Raw genomic sequence first — 24,039 nt, 5'->3', positions numbered from 1 at the left:
TACAGTAAAAGGTTTAGCGATGAGGCAATTTTATCTTCCAGGCCAGTGAATGTTTACAATAACAGTCAGTTCTCTTTCTTGTTCATATTTCTTGTCTGGGCCTTGTTATTATTCGACCATCTTATTAGCAGCCACATTTCTTTTTGGCGGCCTTGCGACGACGTTTGCATTTAGGAAGCTTTTTCGCTTTCTGTCGACATTTAGGACGCTTTCGCACTTTCCGTGGCTTGCAACCCATCGCTGTGTCTAAGTTTGATGGTCCAAGGTGTGTATGTACCTTGTGCTGCATTACATGCTTATATAGCTGACTAAACAAGCGAGTTGCTCTTCACAATATCAACACCATTGTGATGTCAGTTTAGCTCACCTGCACTGCAAGTTTTTGAGGCCAAATATGGCATGTTTCAGGTGACATTTGACACTGATTATGACATCAGTGTGATGCTACTGCCTTATTAGGCACTAATGTTGATCATTACCACCCTCTGCATCCTCCTAATTTGTGAAATTTCTATTAGGTGAATTAGAAGTCCATAAAAAAAGGAGGCAAACATACAGGCATGCTACTACACTGGCAAAGCCCCAGATTAGACACTGTACCATGTAGGTTTACAGTAATTTGAAACTGCAATCAGCACTTCATTAATTGCCTTTACCTTCTTTTCCTTAATATAAGCATGGTTTTGTAAGAGGGAGGTCGTGCCTTACAAATTTGGTGGAGTTTTTTTGAGGAAGTGACAAAAACGGTTGACGAAGGAAGGGCCGTGGATGTCGTTTATATGGATTTCAGTAAGGCATTTGACAAAGTCCCACATGGCAGGTTGGTTAAGAAGGTTAAGGCTCATGGGATACAAGGAGAAGTGGCTAGATGGGTAGAGAACTGGCTTGGCCACAGGAGACAAAGGGTAGCGGTCGAAGGGTCTTTTTTCAGCTGGTGGTCTGTGACCAGTGGTGTTCCGCAGGGCTCTGTACTGGGACCTCTGCTATTTGTGATATATATAAATGATTTGGAAGAAGGTGTAACGTGTTATCAGCAAGTTTGCAGATGACACGAAGATGGCTGGACTTGCGGATAGCGATGAGCATTGTCGGGCAATACAGCAGGATATAGATAGGCTGGAAAATTGGGCGGAGAGGTGGCAGATGGAATTTAATCCAGATAAATGCGAAGTGATGCATTTTGGAAGAAATAATGTAGGGAGGAGTTATACAATAAATGGCAGAGCCATCAAGAGTATAGAAACACAGAGGGACCTAGGTGTGCAAGTCCACAAATCCTTGAAGGTGGCAACACAGGTGGAGAAGGTGGTGAAGAAGGCATATGGTATGCTTGCCTTTATAGGACGGGGTATAGAATATAAAAGCTGGAGTCTGGTGATGCAGCTGTATAGAACGCTGGTTAGGCCACATTTGGAGTACTGCGTCCAGTTCTGGTCGCCGCACTACCAGAAGGACGTGGTGGCGTTAGAGAGAGTGCAGAGAAAGTTTACCAGAATGTTGCCTGGTATGGAGGGTCTTAGCTATGAGGAGAGATTGGGTAAACTGGGGTTGTTCTCCCTGGAAAGACGGAGAATGAGGGGAGATCTAATAGAGGTGTACAAGATTATGAAGAGGATAGATAGGGTGAACGGTGCGAAGCTTTTTCCCAGATCAGAAATGACGATCACGAGGGGTCACGGGCTCAAGGTGAGAGGGGCGAAGTATAACTCAGATATTAGAGGGATGTTTTTTTACACAGAGGGTGATGGGGGCCTGGAATGCGCTGCCAAGTAGGGTGGTGGAGGCAGACACGCTGACATCGTTTAAGACTTACCTGGATAGTCACATGAGCAGTCTGGGAATGGAGGGATACAAACGATTGGTCTAGTTGGACCAAGGAGCGGCACAGGCTTGGAGGGCCAAAGGGCCTGTTTCCTGTGCTGTACTGTTCTTTGGTCTTTGTTGTTTTATAAATGCAACAACCCAATTTACCCATTAAAGATTTCAAATTTTCTGAATGGTCAGATAAAAATGGCAGATGGGATGGGGTTTTAATTCAGATAAGTTGGTCTGAAAGTTCTCCAATACATCTCCCCTTAATGGCAGATACAAGCTAAAAACCTTCAGTTCACTTGGTTTAAATGAAAGAGTTGATTTTAATCTATATCCACTGTTGTTTTTCAAGTGAATGGCAAAATTGACCCAAATTACGATGCTGAAATTAAGCATAAATGAATGAAGTTCTTCATTGCTATCCTGTTGAGCAAATCATGAACACAAGCAGTCTCATAAAAGAGGGTAATTTACTGTTCAATATTCTGGAATCCCACCCAAAAACAGAAATGGCTGTGATAAATCAATACAAGACCAAAACAGATGATTTGGTCATTTATTTCATTTTTGTGGGGGTTTATTGTGTGCAAAATTGACTACTGTGCTTCCCAACATTGAAACAGTGACTAAACTTTACAAAGTACCTCATTGACTGTAAAGAGCTTGGAGAAGTCCTGAGTTGTGCTTGGTGCTATATAAATCCAAGCTTTATCTACACTATATTTTATGTGAAGATTTCATGTGAGTTTCATGGAATCTGCTGACATTTGCTTGCCTGATCAACTCCCCCAAGCTGCACAACAGCCAATGGGAAGAAGGAACCCTCCCTTGTTGCCTCCATGGACACAGCCGTGCTTGAAGGTGATAGATGCCACAGCTGTGCAGTACAACCATCTCCATCTGCTGTTATGAGGTCAGCCAACAGTGCTCTCACCTTCAAAGCAATGATTAATGGCAATTGAATACCCTCTCTGTTAGTTCATAGAAACCCTACAGCACAGAAAGAGGCCATTCAGCCCATCAAGTCTGCACCGACCACAATCCCACCCGGGCCCTATCCCCACATCCCTACATATTTTACCCACTAATCCCTCTAACCTACGCATCTCACGACACTAAGGGGCAATTTTAGCATGGCCAATCAACCTAACCCCGCACATCTTTGGACTGTGGGAGGAAACCGGAGCACCCAGAGGAAACCCACGCAGGCATGAGGAGAATGTGCAAACTCCACACAGACAGTGACCCAAGCCGGGAATCGAACCCAGGTCCCTGGAGCTGTGAAGCAGCAATGCTAACCACTGTGCTACCGTGCCGCCCCTTTGGTCCATTTTTAAAATGTTGTCTAAGAACCACAGTAGCCATTGAAGTGTCATTGTCCAGATTAATTGCAGAGTAATTGTCCACTATTCTCCCATTGTCTATTTTGTGCCAGTGTTAAAATTGGCCTCTGTGTTCTTGGGAAAGGTGGGGAAAGCTCATCCTAAAACTAAATATTTCTGTCCAGATCATACAGTTCCACCAAAATTACTTTTAGCTGATTTTTAACCTGACTACTGGAGGAGGCCTTGAGGTTGGCAGGCATTTGTACTACTGCAGCCAAAAGGTGAGTGGCAGTGCATTTGTGTGGCAGTTCTACAATTAAGGGGAAAGTAGGACATGATAATTAATTGAACCCAAACCCATGGCTGAGGAACAAGGCACTCTCCTTCACGCCAGCATTTCCTGCACTGACCAAGACCACAAGAAACTAGAAAGGGTTGTGTAAAGGGTTCCGTCACACAAACCAGCTTTCCATCCACTGACTCCGCCTACGCTTCCTATGGCCTCAGAAATTTTAAAGAGTGGCTTAAATCTATAAGAGGAATATTGCTTGAATTGGAACTTGTGATATGTTAGTGGATAAGAACTGTATCTCGTCATGTTTAAGTATTGTTCAATTGTAGATGTTAAATTAATTCATTTGTTATAGTTAAACTCTGCTGTTAAAAAAAAATTATTTTGATAAAAGCTCCCTAGTGTATCAATAGAATCACACCTGGAGTGAAACATATCCTCAATTTGCCAAAATAGCAAATTGTTGAGGTCTTGTATGATTTCATTATATACCTTGGCGTTTCTGATCTGGTATCCTAACACATCTAGTAGCAGATTCTCAATATTAATTCTTACTCTAATTTAATTCCCTAATCCAGCGATGGACTCCTTGGTAGAAGAATCAAACTGGCTCTAAGATCGAGCAGTGCTACAATTTGCCTTAATACAAAGGATGAAAAAATATTATTCAGGAGTAGATACAAGAGTGGGTGCAGTGGGTCAGGATTATTTTAGGCTCCTACCTTCTTCATTTCTCTCAGATCTTTCAGGTCCAGGAAGAGGCCGTAACGGGACAATAAGTTCGTCTGGAGCCAGATCTTCCTCTGCATGCTTTTCAGAGACATGAGTTAGTAGCTCGCCTCGGCTTGGGGAAAACAGGTTACAGAGTTTGCACATGAAGATGGAAACCAGCTCTGGATAATCAGGGATGAGAAAGAAAAGCGGTTAGCTGCAGAAGAAATGCTCAACTTTAATAAAATTACATGTTCTCTGGAAATTCCGGCTAAATGAAAATTGCAGGATGTTTGGGAATCCCTTAATTTGGAGTTTCCCGTTCATAACTCTAACCTCCCGTTCTGAACATGCAGACTATAAACTGCCAAAGAAGCAATTATCAAGAGTTTTAGGATGAGCTTTCCCCATCTTTCCCAAGAACACAGAGGCCACTTTTAACACTGGCACAAAATAGACAATGGGAGAATAGTGGAACCCATTAATCTGCCCATTGTGACTTCTACGAGGGCTAAGTTTCAAGTAAACTAAGACATTTTGGTAGGAAGAATGAGGAGAGACGGTACAAGCCAAATGGTGCAATATTAAAGCTAATACAGGAATAGAAAACTAGGCATTTTTGTGCACAAACCTTTGAAGGTGGTTAGAGGGAATTCCAGAGCTTGGGGCAAGACAACTGAAGGCACAGCCACTAATAGTGGAGCAATTAAAATTGAGGATGTTCAAAAAGTCAGAACTACAGAAGCATAGATATCTCAGACATCTTGCGAGCTTGAGGAGATTACAGAGTTAAGGAGGGGCGGTGATAGATGAATTTGAAAACAAGTATGCAAAATTTAATTTTTTTAATTCATTTTATGGGATGTCGGCATTGCAGGCCAGGCCAGCATTTATTTTGCATCCCTAGTTGCCCTTCACAAGGTGATGGTGAGCTGCCTTCTTGAACTGCTGCAGTCCTTGAGTTTGTAGAAGGGGGTAGCAATCAAGCAAGCTACCTTGTCCTGATAGTATCAAGCTTCTTGAGTGTTGTTGGAGCTGCACTCATTCAAACAAGTGGAGAGTATTCCATTACACTCCTGACTTGTGACTTGTAGATGGTGGACAGGTTTTGGGGAGTCAGTAGGTGAGTTACTCGCCACAGGATTCTTAGCCTTTGACCTGCTCTAGTAGCCACAGTATTTATATAACTAGTCCAATTCAGTTCCTGGTCAATGGGAACCCACAGGATGTTGATAGTGGGGATTCTGCGATGGTAACGCAAATGAATATCAAGGATCCTTTTTTGTTCGAGATGATCATTGCCTGGCACTTGTGCAGCATGAATGTTGCTTGCCACTTATCAGCCCAAGCCTGGATATTGTCCAGGTCTTACTGCATTTGAACATAGAAACATAGAAACCCTACAGGACAGGAGGTGGCCATTTGGCCCACCGAGTCTGCACTGACAATAATCCCACCCAGGCCCTATCCCCGTAATCCCACATATTTACCCCACTAATCCTTATAACCTACCCATGCCGAGACACGAAGGGGCAATTTAGCATGGCCAATGCACCTAACCCGCACATCTTTGGACTGCTACAGTGTCTGAGGAGACACGAATGGTGCTGAACATTGTGCAGTCATCTGCGAACATCCCCACTTTAAATCTTATGATGGAAGGGAGGTCATTGATGAAGCAGCTGAAGATGGTTGGGCCTAGGACACTACATGTGAAACTGCTGCAGTGATGTCCTAGAGCTGAGATGATTGACCTCCAACCAACACAACCATCTTTCTTTGTGCCAGGTATAACTCCAACGAACAGAGTCTTCCCCCTGATTCCCACTGACTTCAGTTTTGCTCGGCTCCCTAATGCCATACTTGGTCAAATGCTGGCTTGATGCCAAGGGCAGCCATTCTCACCTCACCTCTGGCATTCAGTTTTGGTCCATGTTTGAACCAAGGCTGTAATGAGGTCAGGAACTGAGTGACCCTGGCGGAACACAAACTGAGCACCGGTGAACAGTTTATTATGCTGAGTAAGTGGCGCTTGGTAGCTTTTTGATGGCCCCTTCTATCACTTTGCTAATGATCGAGAGTAGCCTGGTGGGCAGTAATTTGTCCTGCTCCTTATGTACGGAACATACCTGGGCAATTTTCCACATTGCTGGGTAGATGCCAGTGTTGTAGCTGGATTGGAACAGATTGGCTAGGGGTGTGGCAAGTTCTGGGGCACAAGTCTTCAGGAATGTCAGGGCCTATAGTCTTTGCAATATCCAGTGCCTTCAGCTATTTCTTGATATCACGTGGGATAAATCAAAGTGGCAGAAGACTGACATCCGTGATGCTGGGGATCTCCGAATGAGGCCAAGATGGATCATCCACTTGGCACTTCTGGTTGAAGATTGTTGCGAATGCTGCAGTCTTATCTCTTGTACAGATGTGCTGAGTTCCTCCATCACTGAGGATGGGGATACTTGAGGAGCCTCCTCCTCCAGTGAGTTTACTGTCTACCACTATTCACGGCTGGATGTGGCAAGACTACAGAGTTTAGAATTGTTCTGTCGATTGTAGAACCACTTAGCTCTCTCTGTTACTTACTGTTAATGATGTTTGGCATGCAAGGAGTCCTGTATTGTAGCATCACCAGGTTGACACCTCATTTTTAGGTATGCCTGGTGCTGCTCCTCACATGCCCTCCTGCACACTTCATTGAACCAGGGTTGATCCCCTTGTTTAGTGGTATGGTAGAGTGGGGGATATGCCAGGCCATGATTGTGGCCGAGTACAATTTTGCTGCTGCTGAGGTCCACAGTGCCTCTCGGATGTCCTGTCTTGAGTTGCTAAATCTTTGAGTTGTTCAAAGTCTATCGCATTTAGCACAGTGGTAGTGTCACACAACGCGATGGAGGATATTCTCATTGTGAAGATGGGACCGCGTCTCCACAAGGACTGTGCGATGGTCACTCCTGATACTGTTACGGACAGATGCATCTGTGGCAGACAGGTTGGTGAGAATGAGGTCAAGTATGTTTTTCCTTCCTAATAGTTCCCTCAACACTTGCTGCAGTCCCAGTATAGCAGCTATGTCCTTTAGGACCCTGCCAGCTTGCTCTTTGGTGGTACTACAAAGCCACTCTTGATGATGGACATTGAAGTGCCCCACCCACAGTACAATTTGCACTCCTACTACCCTCAGTGCTTTCTCCAAGTGGTGTTCAGCATGGTGGAGTACTAATTCATCAGCTATGGGGAGAGATGGTACATGGTAATCAAAAGGAGGTTTCCTTGCCCTGTTTGACCTGGTGCCATGAGACTTCATGTGGTCTAGAGTTGATGTTGTGGACTCCCAGGGCAATTCCCTCCCAATTGTATACCACTGTGCCACCACATCTGCCGGGTATGCCCTGCCTGTGAGACACATACCCAGGATACATATATTACCTGTAAGGTATGTTTTCATGAGTATGACTCAGGCTGTTGCTTGATGAGATATCTCTCCCAATTATGGCATAAGCCCCCAGATGTTAGTAAGGAGGACTTTGCAGGGTCGACAGGATGTCATTTCCCGTACCTAGGTCGATGCCAGGTGGTCCGTCCAGTTTCATTCCTTTCTGTTTTCTTTGTAGTGGTTGAATACAACTAAGTGGCTTGCTGGGCCATTTCAGAACGTATTTAAGAGTCAACCACATTGCTGTGAATCTGGAATCATATGTAGGCCAGACCAGCTAAGGACAGCAGGTTTCCTTCCCTAAGGAACATTGGTGAACCAGATGGATTTTTTTTACAACAATTGGCAATGGTTTCATGATCATCATTAGACTTTTAATCCCAGATATTTTTTTTTAAAGTTTAAATTCCACAGCGGAGTTCAAACTTGGGTCCCCAGAGCATTACCCTGGGTCTCTGGATTACTAGTCCAGTGATAATACCACTACGCCACTGCCTCCCCAGTCATCAAGATGTTGCTTAATTGGGAGCCAATCTAAGCCAATGAGACAAAAGCTGAAAATGTTGGAAAATCTCAGCAGGTCTAACAGCATCTGTGGAGAGAGAAGAGAGCTAATGAAAACTGGGAATAGGATGAGATTTATATTCATGTGGCAGTGGAGGATGGGGGTGGAGCAGCAGAGGCTGAGTAGTGGGCTAACGATAGGTGGAGGCTAAGGAAAGACTGACAAAGGTGTCAAGGACAAAAAGTCAAAAGGAATGTAAATGGTGGTGATCATGGCTAAGGATGATGGGCATTAAAGTCCCCCATCCAGAGTACATTCTACACCCTTCCCACCCTCAGTGCTTCCTCCAAGTGGTATTCAACATGGAGGAGTACTGGTTCATCAGCTGATAGTGGCGCAATAAGAGATCAGAATGTGTGGCTGGCAGAACAAAGATATGATGTGGAGATGCCGGTGTTGGACTGGGGTAAGCACAGTAAGAAGTCTCACAACACCAGGTTAAAGTCCAACAGGTTTATTTGGTAGCAAATACCATAAGCTTTCGGAGCGCTGCTCCTTCGTCAGATGGAGTGGATATCTGTTCTCAAACAGTGCAAACAGACACAGAAATCAAATTACAGAATACTGATTAGAATGCAAATCTCTACAACCAGCCAGGTCTTAAATGTACAGACAATGTGGGTGGAGGGAGCATTCAACACAGGTTAAAGAGATGTGTATTGTCTCCAGACAGAACAGCTGGTGAAATTCTGCAAGCCCAGGAGGCAAGCTGTGGGGGTTACTGATAATGTGACATAAATCCAACATCCCAGTTTAGACCGTCCTCATGTGTGCGGAACTTGGCTATCAGTTTCTGCTCAGCGACTCTGCGCTGTCGTGTGTCGTGAAGGCCGCCTTGGAGAACGCTTACCTGAAGATCCAAGGCTGAATGCCCGTGACTGCTGAAGTGGGCGGGGTGGGGGGTTGGGGGGAGGGGGAATGTGAGGAGACACTGTGCCACCCCAAAATCAAAATGTTTTAAAATTCATTTGTGGGAGCAGCACGGTGGCACAGTGGTTAGCACTGCTGCCTCATAGTGCCAGGGACCTGGGTTCGATTCACGGCTTGGGTTACTGTCGGTATGGAATTTGCACGTTCTGCCTGTGTCTGCGTGGGTTTCCTCCGGGTGCTCCGGTTTCCTCCCACAGTCCGAAAAATGTGCTGGTTAGGTGCATTGACCTGAACAGGCGTCGGTGTGTGGCGACAGTAACTTCATTGCAGTATTAATGTAAGCCTTACTTATGACTAATAAATAAACTTTAAACTTTACTTTATATGGGCATCACTGGCTAGCCAGCATTTATTGCCCATCCCTAGTTGCCCAAGGGCAGCTGAGAGTCAACCGCATTACTGTGGTTCTGGAGTCACATGTAGGCCAGACCGGATAAGGATGGCAGATTTCCTTCTCTAAAGGACGTTAGTGAACCAGATGGGTTTTTCCAACAATCGACAATGGTTTCATGGTCATCAGTAGATTCTTAATTCCAGATTTTTTTTATTGAATTCAAATTCTACCATCTGCTGTGGCGGGATTCGAACCTGGGTCCCCAGAACATGAGCTGAGTGAGTTTCTAGATTAATAGTCTCGTGATAATAGAATTAGGCTATCGCCTCCCTGAGAGACGGAGAATGTGGGTATCAATCCTACTACCTTTCGCATGCTAAACAAGTACTCTACGATTTGAGCTAATTCACCCAAGGTACTGTTCCTCCAGTTTGCGTTGGTCTTCACTGGAACATTGCAGCAGGCCAAAGCAGACATGTGGGCATTGGATTAGAGAAGACTGAAGGGCGACCAGATCGAGTGTACAAGATTATGAAAGACATGGACAGAGTGCATAAGGGGCAGCTGTTCCCCTTAGTTGAAAGGTCAGTCAAAAGGAGACATAGGTTCAAGGTGCGGGGCAGGCAATTTAGGGGGGATGGGAGGAAAATCGTTTTTATCCAGAGTCTGGAATGCACTGCCTGGGAGGGTGGTAGAGGCGGGCTGCCTCACATCCTTTAAAAAGTATCTGGATGAACATTTGGCACATCATAACATTCAGGGCTATGGGCCAAGTGCTGGCAGATGGGATTAGGTGGGAGTTCAGGTGCTTCTAATGTATCAGTGCAGACTTGATGGGCTAAAGGGCCTCTTCTGCGCTATATGGTTCTATGATTCCATACATGAGAACAGGATGATGTATTGAAATGGCAACAGGAAGGTCTGGATCCTGCTTGCAGATGGACCGAAGGTGTTCTGCAAAGCGGCCAGGCTGCCTGCATTTTGTCTCTCCATTGTAGAGCAGACCACACAGGGAGCAGCGAATGCAATAATTCAAAGCAGTCACCGAATCCTAAACACTCTTCGGGTGAAGTAGGGCTTCACATGCACCTCATTCGATCTGGTCTATCACGTTAGCAGTAGTGTGTACCATTGACAAGATGCACTGCAGCACCTTGTCAAGGTTTCATCTATAGCATCTTCCAGACCCGCAACATCTACCACCCAGAAGGTCAAGGAAAGCAGATGCATGGCACCAATACTACCTGCAAGTTCTCCTCAAAGTCATACACCAACCTGATTTTGGAAGAGTATCATCCACTGTTACCGAATCAAAATACACCCACATGAAAAAATGTTTTAAAAAGGAAATACACTCCCCTTGAAGGCATTGGGAAATTTGGCATCCCTCCAACATCCCCCCGACAAATACACTGGGATATTTGGCAATGTTAAAGGTGCAATTTAAAAATGCACATTGCTGTGTTTTAGTCACCAGACATTATATTCACTTCATTTATTTATACCTCAGTGCCGTCCCTGCCCTACAGATGCAAATTTATTATTTTCTCTCTCTCAATGCTGTCCGCTTTCCCCCTCCTGCAGGCGTAAATTTATTCCTGATGCTCTCTCAGTGCTGTCCCTCTCCTGCAGACAGTTAATTATTCATGGGGATGGATACTTATTGCTGCAGACGGATACTTATAGAATCCACAGAATCCCTATAGTGATGAAGGAGGTTATTCAGCCCATCGGGTGTGCACCGTCCCCAATCCCACGCAGGCCCTATTCCCGTAACCCCACACTAGGGACAATTTAGCATGGCCAATCAACCTAACCTGCACATCTTTGGACTGTGGGAGGAAATCGGAGCACCCTGAAAAAACACATGCAGACACGGGGAGAATGTGCAAACTCCACACAGACAGTGATCCGAGGCCGGAATTGAACCGGGTCCCTGAAGCTGTGAGGCAGCAGTACTAACCACTGTGCCACCGTGCCGCACGTTTAATGCTGCGGGCGGGTAGTTATTGCTGCGGACGGATATTTATTGCTGCGGGCGGGTATTTATTGCTGCGGGCGGGTATTTATTGCTGCGGGCGGGTATTTATTGCTGCGGGCGGGTATTTATTGCTGCGGGCGGGTATTTATTGGTGCAGCCGGGTATTTATTGGTGCGGGTGCGTATTTATTGGTGCGGGCGGGTATTTATTGCTGCGGGCGGGTATTTATTGCTGCGGGCGGGTATTTATTGCTGCGGGCGGGTATTTATTGCTGCGGGCGGGTATTTATTGCTGCGGGCGGGTATTTATTGCTGCGGGCGGGTATTTATTGCTGCGGGCGGGTATTTATTGCTGCGGGCGGGTATTTATTGCTGCGGGCGGGTATTTATTGCTGCGGGCGGGTATTTATTGCTGCGGGCGGGTATTTATTGCTGCGGGCGGGTATTTATTGCTGCGGGCGGGTATTTATTGCTGCGGGCGGGTATTTATTGCTGCGGGCGGGTATTTATTGCTGCGGGCGGGTATTTATTGCTGCGGGCGGGTATTTATTGCTGCGGGCGGGTATTTATTGCTGCGGGCGGGTATTTATTGCTGCGGGCGGGTATTTATTGCTGCGGGCGGGTATTTATTGCTGCGGGCGGGTATTTATTGCTGCGGGCGGGTATTTATTGCTGCGGGCGGGTATTTATTGCTGCGGGCGGGTATTTATTGCTGCGGGCGGGTATTTATTGCTGCGGGCGGGTATTTATTGCTGCGGGCGGGTATTTATTGCTGCGGGCGGGTATTTATTGCTGCGGGCGGGTATTTATTGCTGCGGGCGGGTATTTATTGCTGCGGGCGGGTATTTATTGCTGCGGGCGGGTATTTATTGCTGCGGGCGGGTATTTATTGCTGCGGGCGGGTATTTATTGCTGCGGGCGGGTTTTTATTGCTGCGGGCGGGTATTTATTGCTGCGGGCGGGTATTTATTGCTGCGGGCGGGTATTTATTGCTGCGGGCGGGTATTTATTGCTGCGGGCGGGTATTTATTGCTGCGGGCGGGTATTTATTGCTGCGGGCGGGTATTTATTGCTGCGGGCGGGTATTTATTGCTGCGGGCGGGTATTTATTGCTGCGGGCGGGTATTTATTGCTGCGGGCGGGTATTTATTGCTGCGGGCGGGTATTTATTGCTGCGGGCGGGTATTTATTGCTGCGGGCGGGTATTTATTGCTGCGGGCGGGTATTTATTGCTGCGGGCGGGTATTTATTGCTGCGGGCGGGTATTTATTGCTGCGGGCGGGTAATTATTGCTGCGGGCGGGTAATTATTGCTGCGGGCGGGTAATTATTGCTGCGGGCGGGTATTTATTGCTGCGGGCGGGTATTTATTGCTGCGGGCGGGTAATTATTGCTGCGGGCGGGTAATTATTGCTGCGGGCGGGTAATTATTGCTGCGGGCGGGTATTTATTGGTGCAGCCGGGTATTTATTGCTGCGCGTGGGTATTAATTCCTGCGGCCGGGTATGTATTACTGCGGGTGCGTATTTATTGCTGCAGACGGGTATTTATTGCTGCAGACGGGTATTTATTGCTGCAGACGGGTATTTATTGCTGCGGGCGGGTATTTATTGCTGCGGGCGGGTATTTATTGCTGCGGGCGGGTATTTATTGCTGCGGGCGGGTAATTATTGCTGCGGGCGGGTATTTATTGGTGCAGCCGGGTATTTATTGCTGCGCGTGGGTATTAATTTCTGCGGCCGGGTATGTATTACTGCGGGTGCGTATTTATTGCTGCAGACGGGTATTTATTGCTGCGGGCGGGTATTTATTGCTGCGGGCGGGTATTTATTGCTGCGGGCGGGTATTTATTGCTGCGGGCGGGTATTTATTGCTGCGGGCGGGTATTTATTGCTGCGGGCGGGTATTTATTGCTGCGGGCGGGTATTTATTGCTGCGGGCGGGTATTTATTGCTGCGGGCGGGTATTTATTGCTGCGGGCGGGTATTTATTGCTGCGGGCGGGTATTTATTGCTGCGGGCGGGTATTTATTGCTGCGGGCGGGTATTTATTGCTGCGGGCGGGTATTTATTGCTGCGGGCGGGTATTTATTGCTGCGGGCGGGTATTTATTGCTGCGGGCGGGTATTTATTGCTGCGGGCGGGTATTTATTGCTGCGGGCGGGTATTTATTGCTGCGGGCGGGTATTTATTGCTGCGGGCGGGTATTTATTGCTGCGGGCGGGTATTTATTGCTGCGGGCGGGTATTTATTGCTGCGGGCGGGTATTTATTGCTGCGGGCGGGTATTTATTGCTGCGGGCGGGTATTTATTGCTGCGGGCGGGTATTTATTGCTGCGGGCGGGTATTTATTGCTGCGGGCGGGTATTTATTGCTGCGGGCGGGTATTTATTGCTGCGCGTGGGTATTAATTCCTGCGGCCGGGTATGTATTACTGCGGGTGCGTATTTATTGCTGCAGACGGGTATTTATTGCTGCAGACGGGTATTTATTGCTGCAGACGGGTATTTATTGCTGCAGACGGGTATTTATTGCTGCGGGCGGGTATTTATTGCTGCGGGCGGGTATTTATTGCTGCAGACGGGTATTTATTCGTCGATGGAAAATTTTCTGACTGGAGACCAGTTACCAGCGGTGTACCACAGGGATCAGTGCTTGGTCCTCTGCTATTTGTGATTTTTATAAATGACTTGGAGGAGGTGGCTGAAGGGTGGATCAGTAAATTTGCTGATGACACCAAGATTGGTGGAGTAGTGGATGAGGTGGAGGGCTGTTGTGGGCTGCTAAGAGACATTGATAGGATGCAGAGCTGGGCCGAAAAATGGCAGATGGAGTTTAATCCTGGTAAGTGTGAGGTGATTCATTTTGGTATGACAAATTTGAATGCGGATTACAGGGTCAAAGGTAGGGTTCTGAGGAATGTGGAGGAACAGAGAGACCTTGGGGTTCATATCTACAAATCTCTGAAGGTTGCCACTTCAGTGGATAGAGCCGTGAAGAAGGCCTATAGTGTGTTAGCGTTTATTAACAGGGGGTTGGAGTTTAAGAGCCGTGGGGTTATGCTGCAACTGTACAGGACCTTGGTGAGACCACATTTGGAATACTGTGTGCAGTTCTGCGGGCCGGTATTTATTCCTGCGGGCCGGTATTTATTCCTGCGGGCCGGTATTTATTGCTGCGGGCCGGTATTTATTGCTGCGGGCCGGTATTTATTGCTGCGGGCCGGTATTTATTCCTGCGGGCCGGGTATTTATTCCTGCGGGCCGGTATTTATTCCTGCGGGCCGGTATTTATTCCTGCGGGCCGGTATTTATTCCTGCGGGCCGGTATTTACTGCGGGCGGGTGGTTGTTTTTCACGGCGGGCGGGTGGGTGTTTATCACTGTGGGCAGGCGGGTGTTTATCACTGTGGGCAGGCGGGTGTTTATCACTGTGGGCGGGTGTTCATCGGGGCGGGCGGGTGTTTATCACTCCGGTGGGCGGGTGTTTATCGGGGCAGGTGGGTGTTTATCATTGTGGGTGGGTGTTTATCACTGTGGGCGGGTGGGTGTTTATCACTGTGGGTGGACGGGCGTTTATCGGGGCAGGTGGGTGTTTATCATTGTGGATGGGTGTTTATCACTGCGGGTGGGTGGGTGTTTATCACTGCGGGCGGGTGTTTATCACTGCGGGTGGGCAGGTGTTTATCACCGCGGGCGGGAGTTTATCGGGACGGGTCGGTGTTTATCACTGCGGGCGGGCGTTTATCGGGGCGGGCGGGTGTTTATCACTGGGGGTGGGCGGGTGTTTATCACTGCAGGCGGGCGTTTATCACTGCAGGCGGGCGGGTGTTTATCACTGCGGGCGGGCGGGTGTTTATCACTGCGGGCGGGCGGGCGTTTATTGGGACGGGTCGGTGTTTATCACTGCGGGCGGGCGGGTGTTTATCACTGCGGGCGGGCGGGTGTTTATCACTGCGGGCGGGTGGGTGTTTATCACTGCAGGCGGGCGGGTGTTTATCACTGCAGGCGGGCGGGTGTTTATCACTGCGGGCGGGCGGGTGTTTATCACTGCGGGCGGGCGGGTGTTTATCACTGCGGGCGGGCGGGTGTTTATCACTGCGGGCGGGTGGGTGTTTATCACTGCGGGCTGGCGGGTGTTTATCACTGCGGGGGGGCGGGTGTTTATCACTGCGGGCGGGTGGGTGTTTATCACTGCGGCGGGCGGGTGTTTATCACTGCGGGCGGGCGGGTGTTTATCACTGCGGGCGGGTGTTTATCACTGCGGGCGGGCGGGTGTTTATCACTGCAGCGGGCGGGTGTTTATCACTGCAGCGGGCGGGTGTTTATCACTGCGTGCGGGTGTTTATCACTGCGGGCGGGTGTTGATCACTGCGGGCGGGTGTTTATCACTGCGGGCGGGTGTTTATCACTGCAGCGGGCGGGTGTTTATCACTGCAGCGGGCGGGTGTTTATCACTGCAGCGGGCGGGTGTTTATCACTGCGTGCGGGTGTTTATCACTGCGGGCGGGTGTTTATCACTGCGGACGGGTGGGTGTTTATCACTGCGGGCGGGCGGGTGTTTATCACTGCAGCGGGCGAGTGTTTATCACTGCGGGCGGGTGGGTGTCCATCGGGGCAGGTGGGTGTTTATCACTGCGGGCGGGTGGGTGTCCATCGGGGCAGGTGGGTGTTTATCACTGCGGGCGGGTCAGTGTCCATCGGGGCAGGCGGGTGTTTATCGGGGAGTGTTTATCGGGGCGAGCGGGTATCTATCACTGCGAGCGGGCAGGCGTTCATCGGGGTGGGTGGGTGTTTATCACTGCGGGTGGGTGTTTGTCACTGCGGGCAGGCGGGTGTTTATTAGGGCGGGTGGGTGTTTATTGGGGCGAGCGGGTGTTTATTAATGCGGGCGGGCGGGTGTTTATCACTGCGGACGGGTGGGTGTTTATCACTGCGGGCAGGCGGGTGTTTATCACTGCGGGCGGGCGGGTGTTTATCACTACGGGCGGGTGTTTATCACTGCGGGCGGGCGGGTGTTTATCACTGAGGGCGAGCGGGTGTTTATCGGGTTGGGCGGGCGGGTGTTTATCGGGGCAGGTGGGTGTTTATCACTGTGGGCGGGTGTTTATCACAGCGGGCGGGCGGGTGTTTATCACTGCGGGCGGGCGGGTGTTTATCACTGCAGGTGGGTGTTTATCACTGCGGGCGGGTGGGCGGGTGTTTATCGGGGGGTGTTCATCGGGGCGGGCGGGTGTATATCACTGCGGGTGGGTGTTTATCACTGAGGACGGGTGGGTGTTTATCACTGCGGGCGGGAGAGTGTTTATCACTGCGGGCGGGAGGGTGTTTATCACTGCGGGCGGGAGGGTGTTTATCGGGGCGGGTGGGTGTTTATCACTGCGGGTGGGTGTTTATCACAGCGGGCAGGTGGGTGTTTGTCACTGCGGGCGGGCAGGTGTTTATCACCGCGGGCGGGCGGTTGTTTATTGGGGCGGGCGGGTGTTTATCACTGCGGGCGGGTGTTTATTGGGGCGGGCGGGTGTTTATCACTGGGGGTGGGCGGGTGTTTATCACTGCAGGCGGGCGTTTATCACTGCAGGCGGGCGGGTGTTTATCACTGCGGGCGGGCGGGTGTTTATCACTGCAGGCGGGCGGGTGTTTATCACTGCGGGCGGGCGGGTCTTTATCACTGCGGGCGGGCGGGTGTTTATCACTGCGGGCGGGTGGGTGTTCATCACTGCGGCGGGCGGGTGTTTATCACTGCGGGCGGGCGGGTGTTTATCACTGCGGCGGGCGGGTGTTTATCACTGCGGGCGGGCGGGTGTTTATCACTGCGGGCGGGCGGGTGTTTATCACTGCGGGCGGGTGTTTATCACTGCGGGCGGGCGGGTGTTTATCACTTAGGCGGGCGGGTGTTTATCACTGCAGCGGGCGAGTGTTTATCACTGCGGGCGGGTGTTTATCACTGCGGGCGGGTGTTTATCACTGCGGGCGGGCGGGTGTTTATCACTGCAGCGGGCGGGTGTTTATCACTGCAGCGGGCGGGTGTTTATCACTGCGGCGGGCGGGTGTTTATCACTGCGGGCGGGCGGGTGTTTATCACTGCGGCGGGCGGGTGTTTATCACTGCGGGCGGGCGGGTGTTTATCACTGCGGGCGGGTGTTTATCACTGCGGGCGGGCGGGTGTTTATCACTGCAGCGGGCGAGTGTTTATCACTGCGGGCGGGTCAGTGTCCATCGGGGCAGGTGGGTGTTTATCACTGCGGGCGGGTCAGTGTCCATCGGGGCAGGTGGGTGTTTATCACTGCGGGCGGGTGGGTGTCCATCGGGGCAGGTGGGTGTTTATCACTGCGGGCGGGTCAGTGTCCATCGGGGCAGGCAGGTGTTTATCGGGGAGTGTTTATCGGGGCGAGCGGGTATCTATCACTGCGAGCGGGCGGGCGTTCATCGGGGTGGGTGGGTGTTTATCACTGCGGGTGGGTGTTTGTCACTGCGGGGAGGCGGGTGTTTATTAGGGCGGGTGGGTGTTTATTGGGGCGAGCGGGTGTTTATTAATGCGGGCGGGCGGGTGTTTATCACTGCGGGCGGGTGTTTATCACTGCGGACGGGTGGGTGTTTATCACTGCGGGCAGGCGGGTGTTTATCACTGCGGGCGGGCGGGTGTTTATCACTGCGGGCGGGCGGGTGTTTATCACTGCGGGCGGGCGGGTGTTTATCACTGCGGACGGGTATTTATCACTGAGGGCGAGCGGGTGTTTATCGGGTTGGGCGGGCGGGTGTTTATCGGGGCAGGTGGGTGTTTATCACTGTGGGCGGGTGTTTATCACTGCGGGCGGGCTGGTGTTTATCACTGCAGGTGGGCGGGTGTTTATCACTGCAGGTGGGTGTTTATCACTGCGGGCGGGTGGGCGGGTGTTTATCGGGGGGTGTTCATCGGGGCGGGCGGGTGTATATCACTGCGGGTGGGTGTTTATCACTGAGGACGGGTGGGTGTTTATCACTGCGGGCGGGAGGGTGTTTATCACTGCGGGCGGGAGGGTGTTTATCACTGCGGGCGGGAGGGTGTTTATCAATGCGGGCGGGCGGGTGTTTATTGGGGCGGGTGGGTGTTTATCACTGCGGGTGGGTGTTTATCACAGCGGGCGGGTGTTTATCACAGCGGGCAGGTGGGTGTTTGTCACTGCGGGCGGGCGGGTGTTTATCACCGCGGGCGGGCGGGTGTTTATTGGGGCGGGCGGGTGTTTATCACTGCGGGCGGGTGTTTATTGGGGCGGGCGGGTGTTTATCACTGCGGGCGGGCGGGTGTTTATAACTGCGGGTGGGTGGGTGTTTATCACTGCGGGTGGGTGATTAAAACTGCGAGCGGGCGGGTGTTTATCACTGCGGGCGGGCGGGTGTTTATCACTGCGGGCAGGCGGGTGTTTATCACTGCAGACGGGCGGGTGTTTATTGGGGTGTGCGGGTGTTTATCACTGCGGGCGAGCGGGTGTTTATCACTGCAGGCGGGCGGGTGTTTATCACTGCAGGCGGGCGGGTGTTTATCACTGCGGGCGGGTGTTTATCACTGCGGGCGGGCGGGTGTTTATTGGGGTGTGCAGGTGTTTATCACTGCGGGCGAGCGGTTGTTTATCACTGCAGGCGAGCGGGTGTTTATCACTGCGGGCGAGCGGGTGTTTATCACTGCAGGCGGGCGGGTGTTTATCACTGCAGGCGGGCGGGTGTTTATCACTGCGGGCGGGTGTTTATCACTGCGGGCGGGCGGGTGTTTATTGGGGTGTGCAGGTGTTTATCACTGCGGGCGAGCGGTTGTTTATCACTGCAGGCGGGCGGGTGTTTATCACTGCGGGCGGGTGTTTATCACTGCGGGCAGGCGGGTGCTTATTGGGGAGTGCGGGTGTTTATCACTGCGGGCGAGCGGTTGTTTATCACTGCAGGCGGGCGGGTGTTTATCACTGCGGGCGGGTGTTTATCACTGCGGGCAGGCGGGTGCTTATTGGGGAGTGCGGGTGTTTATCACTGCGGGCGGGCGGGTGTTTATTGGGGTGCGCGGGTGTTTTATCACTGCAGGTGGGCGGGTGTTTATCACTGCGGGCGGGTGGGTGTTTATCATTGCGGGCGGGCGTTCATCAGGGCGGGCCGGTGTTTATCATTGCGGGCGGGTGTTTATCACTGCGGGCGGGTGGGCGGGTGTTTATCGGGGGGGCGTTCATCGGGGCGGGCGGGTGTATATCACTGCGGGTGGGTGTTTATCACTGAGGACGGGTGGGTGTTTATCACTGCGGCCGGGAGGGTGTTTATCACTGCGGGCGGGAGGGTGTTTATCACTGCGGGCGGGAGGGTGTTTATCGGGGCGGGTGGGTGTTTATCACTGCGGGTGGGTGTTTATCACAGCGGGCAGGTGGGTGTTTGTCACTGCGGGCGGGCGGGTGTTTATCACCGCGGGTGGGCGGTTGTTTATTGGGGCGGGCGGGTGTTTATCACTGCGGGCGGGTGTTTATTGGGGCGGGCGGGTGTTTATCACTGCGGGCGGGTGGGTGTTTATAACTGCGGGTGGGTGGGTGTTTATCACTGCGGGTGGGTGGGTGATTAAAACTGCGAGCGCGTGGGTATTTATCACTGCGGGCGGGCGGGTGTTTATCACTGCGGGTGGGCGGGTGTTTATCACTGCGGGCGGGCGGGTGTTTATCACTGCGGGCGGGCGGGTGTTTATCACTGCGGGCGGGTGTTTATCACTGCGGGCGGACGGGTGTTTATCACTGCGGGCGGGCGGGTGTTTATCACTGCGGGCGGGCGGGTGTTTATCACTGCGGGCGGGCGGGTGTTTATCACTGCGGGCGGGCGTGAATTTACCACTGCGGGCGGGCGTTTATCACTGCGGGCGGGCGGGTGTTTATCACTGCAGGCGGGCGGGTGTTTATTGGGGTGTGCGGGTGTTTATCACTGCAGGCGGGCGGGTGTTTATCACTGCGGGCGGGCGGGTGTTTATTGGGGTGTGCAGGTGTTTATCACTGCGGGCGAGCGGTTGTTTATCACTGCAGGCGGGCGGGTGTTTATCACTGCGGGCGAGCGGTTGTTTATCACTGCAGGCGGGCGGGTGTTTATCACTGCGGGCAGGCGGGTGCTTATTGGGGTGTGCGGGTGTTTATCACTGCGGGCGGGCGGGTGTTTATCACTGCGGGCAGGCGGGTGCTTATTGGGGTGTGCGGGTGTTTATCACTGCGGGCGGGCGGGTGTTTATTGGGGTGCGCGGGTGTTTTATCACTGCAGGTGGGCGGGTGTTTATCACTGCGGGCGGGTGGGTGTTTATCATTGCGGGCGGGCGTTCATCAGGGCGGGCGCGTGTTTATCACTGCGGGCGGGCAGGTGTTTATTGGGGTGTGCAGGTGTTTATCACTGCGGGCGAGCGGGTGTTTATTGGGGTGTGCGGGTGTTTATCACTGCAGGCGGGCGGGTGTTTATCACTGCGGGCGGGCGGGTGTTTATTGGGGTGTGCAGGTGTTTATCACTGCGGGCGAGCGGTTGTTTATCACTGCAGGCGGGCGGGTGTTTATCACTGCGGGCAGGCGGGTGCTTATTGGGGTGTGCGGGTGTTTATCACTGCGGGCGGGCGGGTGTTTATCACTGCGGGCAGGCGGGTGCTTATTGGGGAGTGCGGGTGTTTATCACTGCGGGCGGGCGGGTGTTTATTGGGGTGCGCGGGTGTTTTATCACTGCAGGTGGGCGGGTGTTTATCACCGCGGGCGGGCGGGTGTTTATTGGTGCGGGTGGGTGTTTATCACTGCGGGCGGGTGGGTGTTTATCACTGCAGACGGGCGGGTGTTTATTGGGGCGGGCGGGTGATTATCACTGCGGGCGGGTGGGTATTTATCACTGCGGGCGGGTGGGTGTTTATTGGGGCGGGCAGGTGTTTATCACTGCGGGCGGGTGGGTGTTTATCACTGCGGGCGGGTGGGTGTTTATCACTGCGGGCGGGTGGGTGTTTATTGGGGCGGGCAGGTGTTTATCACTGCGGGCGGGTGGGTGTTTATCACTGCGGGCGGGTGGGTGTTTATTGGGGCGGGCGGGTGTTTATCACAGCGGGCGGGTGTTTATCACTGCGGGCGGGTGGGTGTTTATTGGGGCGGGCAGGTGTTTATCACTGCGGGCGGGTGGGTGTTTATTGGGGCAGGCGGGTGTTTATCACTGCAGGTGGGCGGGTGTTTATCACTGCGGGCCGGTGTTTATCGTTGCGGGCGGGCGGGTGTTTATCACCGCGGGCGGGCGGGTGTTTATTGGTGCGGGCGGGTGGGTTTTTATCACTGCGGGCGGGTGGGTGTTTATCACTGCAGACGGGCGGGTGATTATTGGGGCGGGCAGGTGTTTATCACTGCGGGCGGGTGTGTGTTTATCACCGTGGGCAGGCGGGTGTTTACTGGGGCGGGCGGGTGGGTGTTTATCACCGCGGGCGGGCGGGTGTTTATTGGTGCGGCCGGGTGGGTGTTTATCACTGCAGGCGGGTGGGTGTTTATCACTGCAGACGGGCGGGTGTTTATTGGGGCGGGCGGGTGTTTATCACTGCGGGCGGGTGGGTGTTTATCACTGCGGGCGGGCAGGTGTTTATCACTGCGGGCGGGTGGGTGTTTATTGGGGCGGGCAGGTGTTTATCACTGCGGGCGGGCAGGTGTTTATCACTGCGGGCGGGTGGGTGTTTATTGGGGCGGGCAGGTGTTTATCACTGCGGGCGGGTGGGTGTTTATTGGGGCAGGCGGGTGTTTATCACTGCAGGTGGGCGGGTGTTTATCACTGCAGGTGGGCGGGTGTTTATCACTGCGGGCCGGTGTTTATCATTGCGGGCGGGCGGGTGTTTATCACCGCGGGCGGGCGGGTGTTTATTGGTGCGGGCGGGTGGGTGTTTATCACTGCGGGCGGGTGGGTGTTTATCACTGCAGACGGGCGGGTGTTTATTGGGGCGGGCGTTTATTGGGGCGGGCGTTTATTGGGGCGGGCGGGTGTTTATCACTGCGGGCGGGTGGGTGTTTATTGGGGCGGGCAGGTGTTTATCACTGCGAGCGGGTGGGTGTTTATCACTGCGGGCGGGTGGGTGTTTATTGGGGCGGGCAGGTGTTTATCACTGCGGGCGGGTGGGTGTTTATTGGGGCAGGCGGGTGTTTATCACTGCAGGTGGGCGGGTGTTTACCACTGCAGGTGGGCGGGTGTTTATCACTGCAGGTGGGCGGGTGTTTATCACTGCGGGCCGATGTTTATCATTGCGGGCGGGCGGGTGTTTATCACCGCGGGCGGGCGGGTGTTTATTGGTGCGGGCGGGTGGGTGTTTATCACTGCGGGCGGGTGGGTGTTTATCACTGCAGACGGGTGGGTGTTTATTGGGGCGGGCGTTTATTGGGGCGGGCGGGTGTTTATCACTGCGGGCGGGTGGGTGTTTATTGGGGCGGGCAGGTGTTTATCACTGCGGGCGGGTGGGTGTTTATTGGGGCAGGTGGGTGTTTATCACTGCAGGTGGGCGGGTGTTTATCACTGCAGGTGGGCGGGTGTTTATCACTGCGGGCCGGTGTTTATCATTGCGGGCGGGCGGGTGTTTATCACCGCGGGCGGGCGGGTGTTTATTGGTGCGGGCGGGTGGGTGTTTATCACTGCGGGCGGGTGGGTGTTTATCACTGCAGACGGGCGGGTGTTTATTGGGGCGGGCGTTTATTGGGGCGGGCGGGTGTTTATCACTGCGGGCGGGTGGGTGTTTATTGGGGCGGGCAGGTGTTTATCACTGCGGGCGGGTGGGTGTTTATCACTGCGGGCGGGTGGGTGTTTATTGGGGCAGGTGGGTGTTTATCACTGCAGGCGGGTGGGTGTTTATTGAGGCGGGCGGGTGTTTATCACTGCGGGCGGGTGGGTGTTTATCACTGCGGGCGGGTGGGTGTTTATTGGGGCAGGTGGGTGTTTATCACTGCAGGCGGGTGGGTGTTTATTGGGGCAGGTGGGTGTTTATCACTGCGGGCGGGTGGGTGTTTATTGAGGCGGGCGGGTGTTTATCACTGCAGGCGGGTGGGTGTTTATTGAGGCGGGCGGGTGTTTATCACTGCAGGCGGGTGGGTGTTTATTGAGGCGGGCGGGTGTTTATCACTGCGGGCGGGTGGGTGTTCATCAGGGCGGGTGGGTGTTCATCAGGGCAGGCGGGTGTTTATCTGGGGGTGTTTATCGGGGCGGGTGGGTGTTTATCACTGCGGGCAGGCAGCTATTTATTGGGGTGGGCGGGTGTTTATCACTGCAGGTGAGCGGGTGTTTATCACTGCGGGTGGGCAGGTGCTTGTCACTGTGGGTGGGTGTTTTTGACTGTGGGCGTGTGTTTATCCCTGCGGGCGGGTGGGTGTTTATCAGTGCAGGCGGGCGGGTGTTTATCGGGGCAGGCCGGTGTTTATCGGGGGTGTTTACCGGGGCGGGCGGGTGTTTATCACTGCGGGCGGGCGTTCATCGGGGCGGACCGGTGTTTATCACTGGGGGCGGGTGGGTGTTTGTCACTGCGGGCAGGTGGGTGTTTATCTCCGCGGGCAGGCGGGTGTTTATTGGGGCGGGCGGGTGTTTATCACTGCAGGCGGGCGGGTGTTTATCGGGGCAGGCCGGTGTTTATCGGGGGTGTTTACCGGGGCGGGTGGGTGTTTATCACTGCGGGCGGGCGTTCATCGGGGCG

At 52.7% G+C, this 24,039-nt stretch overlaps 1 protein-coding gene across 7 annotated transcripts in view; it reads right to left on the bottom strand.

Annotated features, from left to right (window-relative positions):
• zfat (zinc finger and AT hook domain containing) overlaps positions 1-24,039 on the bottom strand; it is a 113,263-nt gene that overhangs the window by 86,391 nt on the left and 2,833 nt on the right. For 6 of the 7 annotated variants that reach the window (XR_013498298.1, XM_078215799.1, XM_078215801.1 and 3 more), the window contains exon 2: positions 4,152-4,322. Coding sequence is in view for 6 of the 7 variants with exons in the window: in XM_078215799.1 (XP_078071925.1) it covers positions 4,152-4,322 (171 nt within the window). In the remaining variant the exon portion in view is untranslated. Of the gene's footprint in view, positions 1-4,151; positions 4,323-7,566; positions 7,620-24,039 lie in introns of those variants that run through there. The other variant, XM_078215800.1, reaches the window with a different exon arrangement.

The sequence above is a fragment of the Mustelus asterias genome, chromosome 7 (genome assembly GCF_964213995.1).
Source record: "Mustelus asterias chromosome 7, sMusAst1.hap1.1, whole genome shotgun sequence".
Classification (NCBI taxonomy): Eukaryota; Metazoa; Chordata; class Chondrichthyes; order Carcharhiniformes; family Triakidae; genus Mustelus; species Mustelus asterias.
The sequence above is the reverse complement of the archived record's forward strand: the minus strand, read 5'-3'. Positions and strand labels throughout refer to the sequence as shown.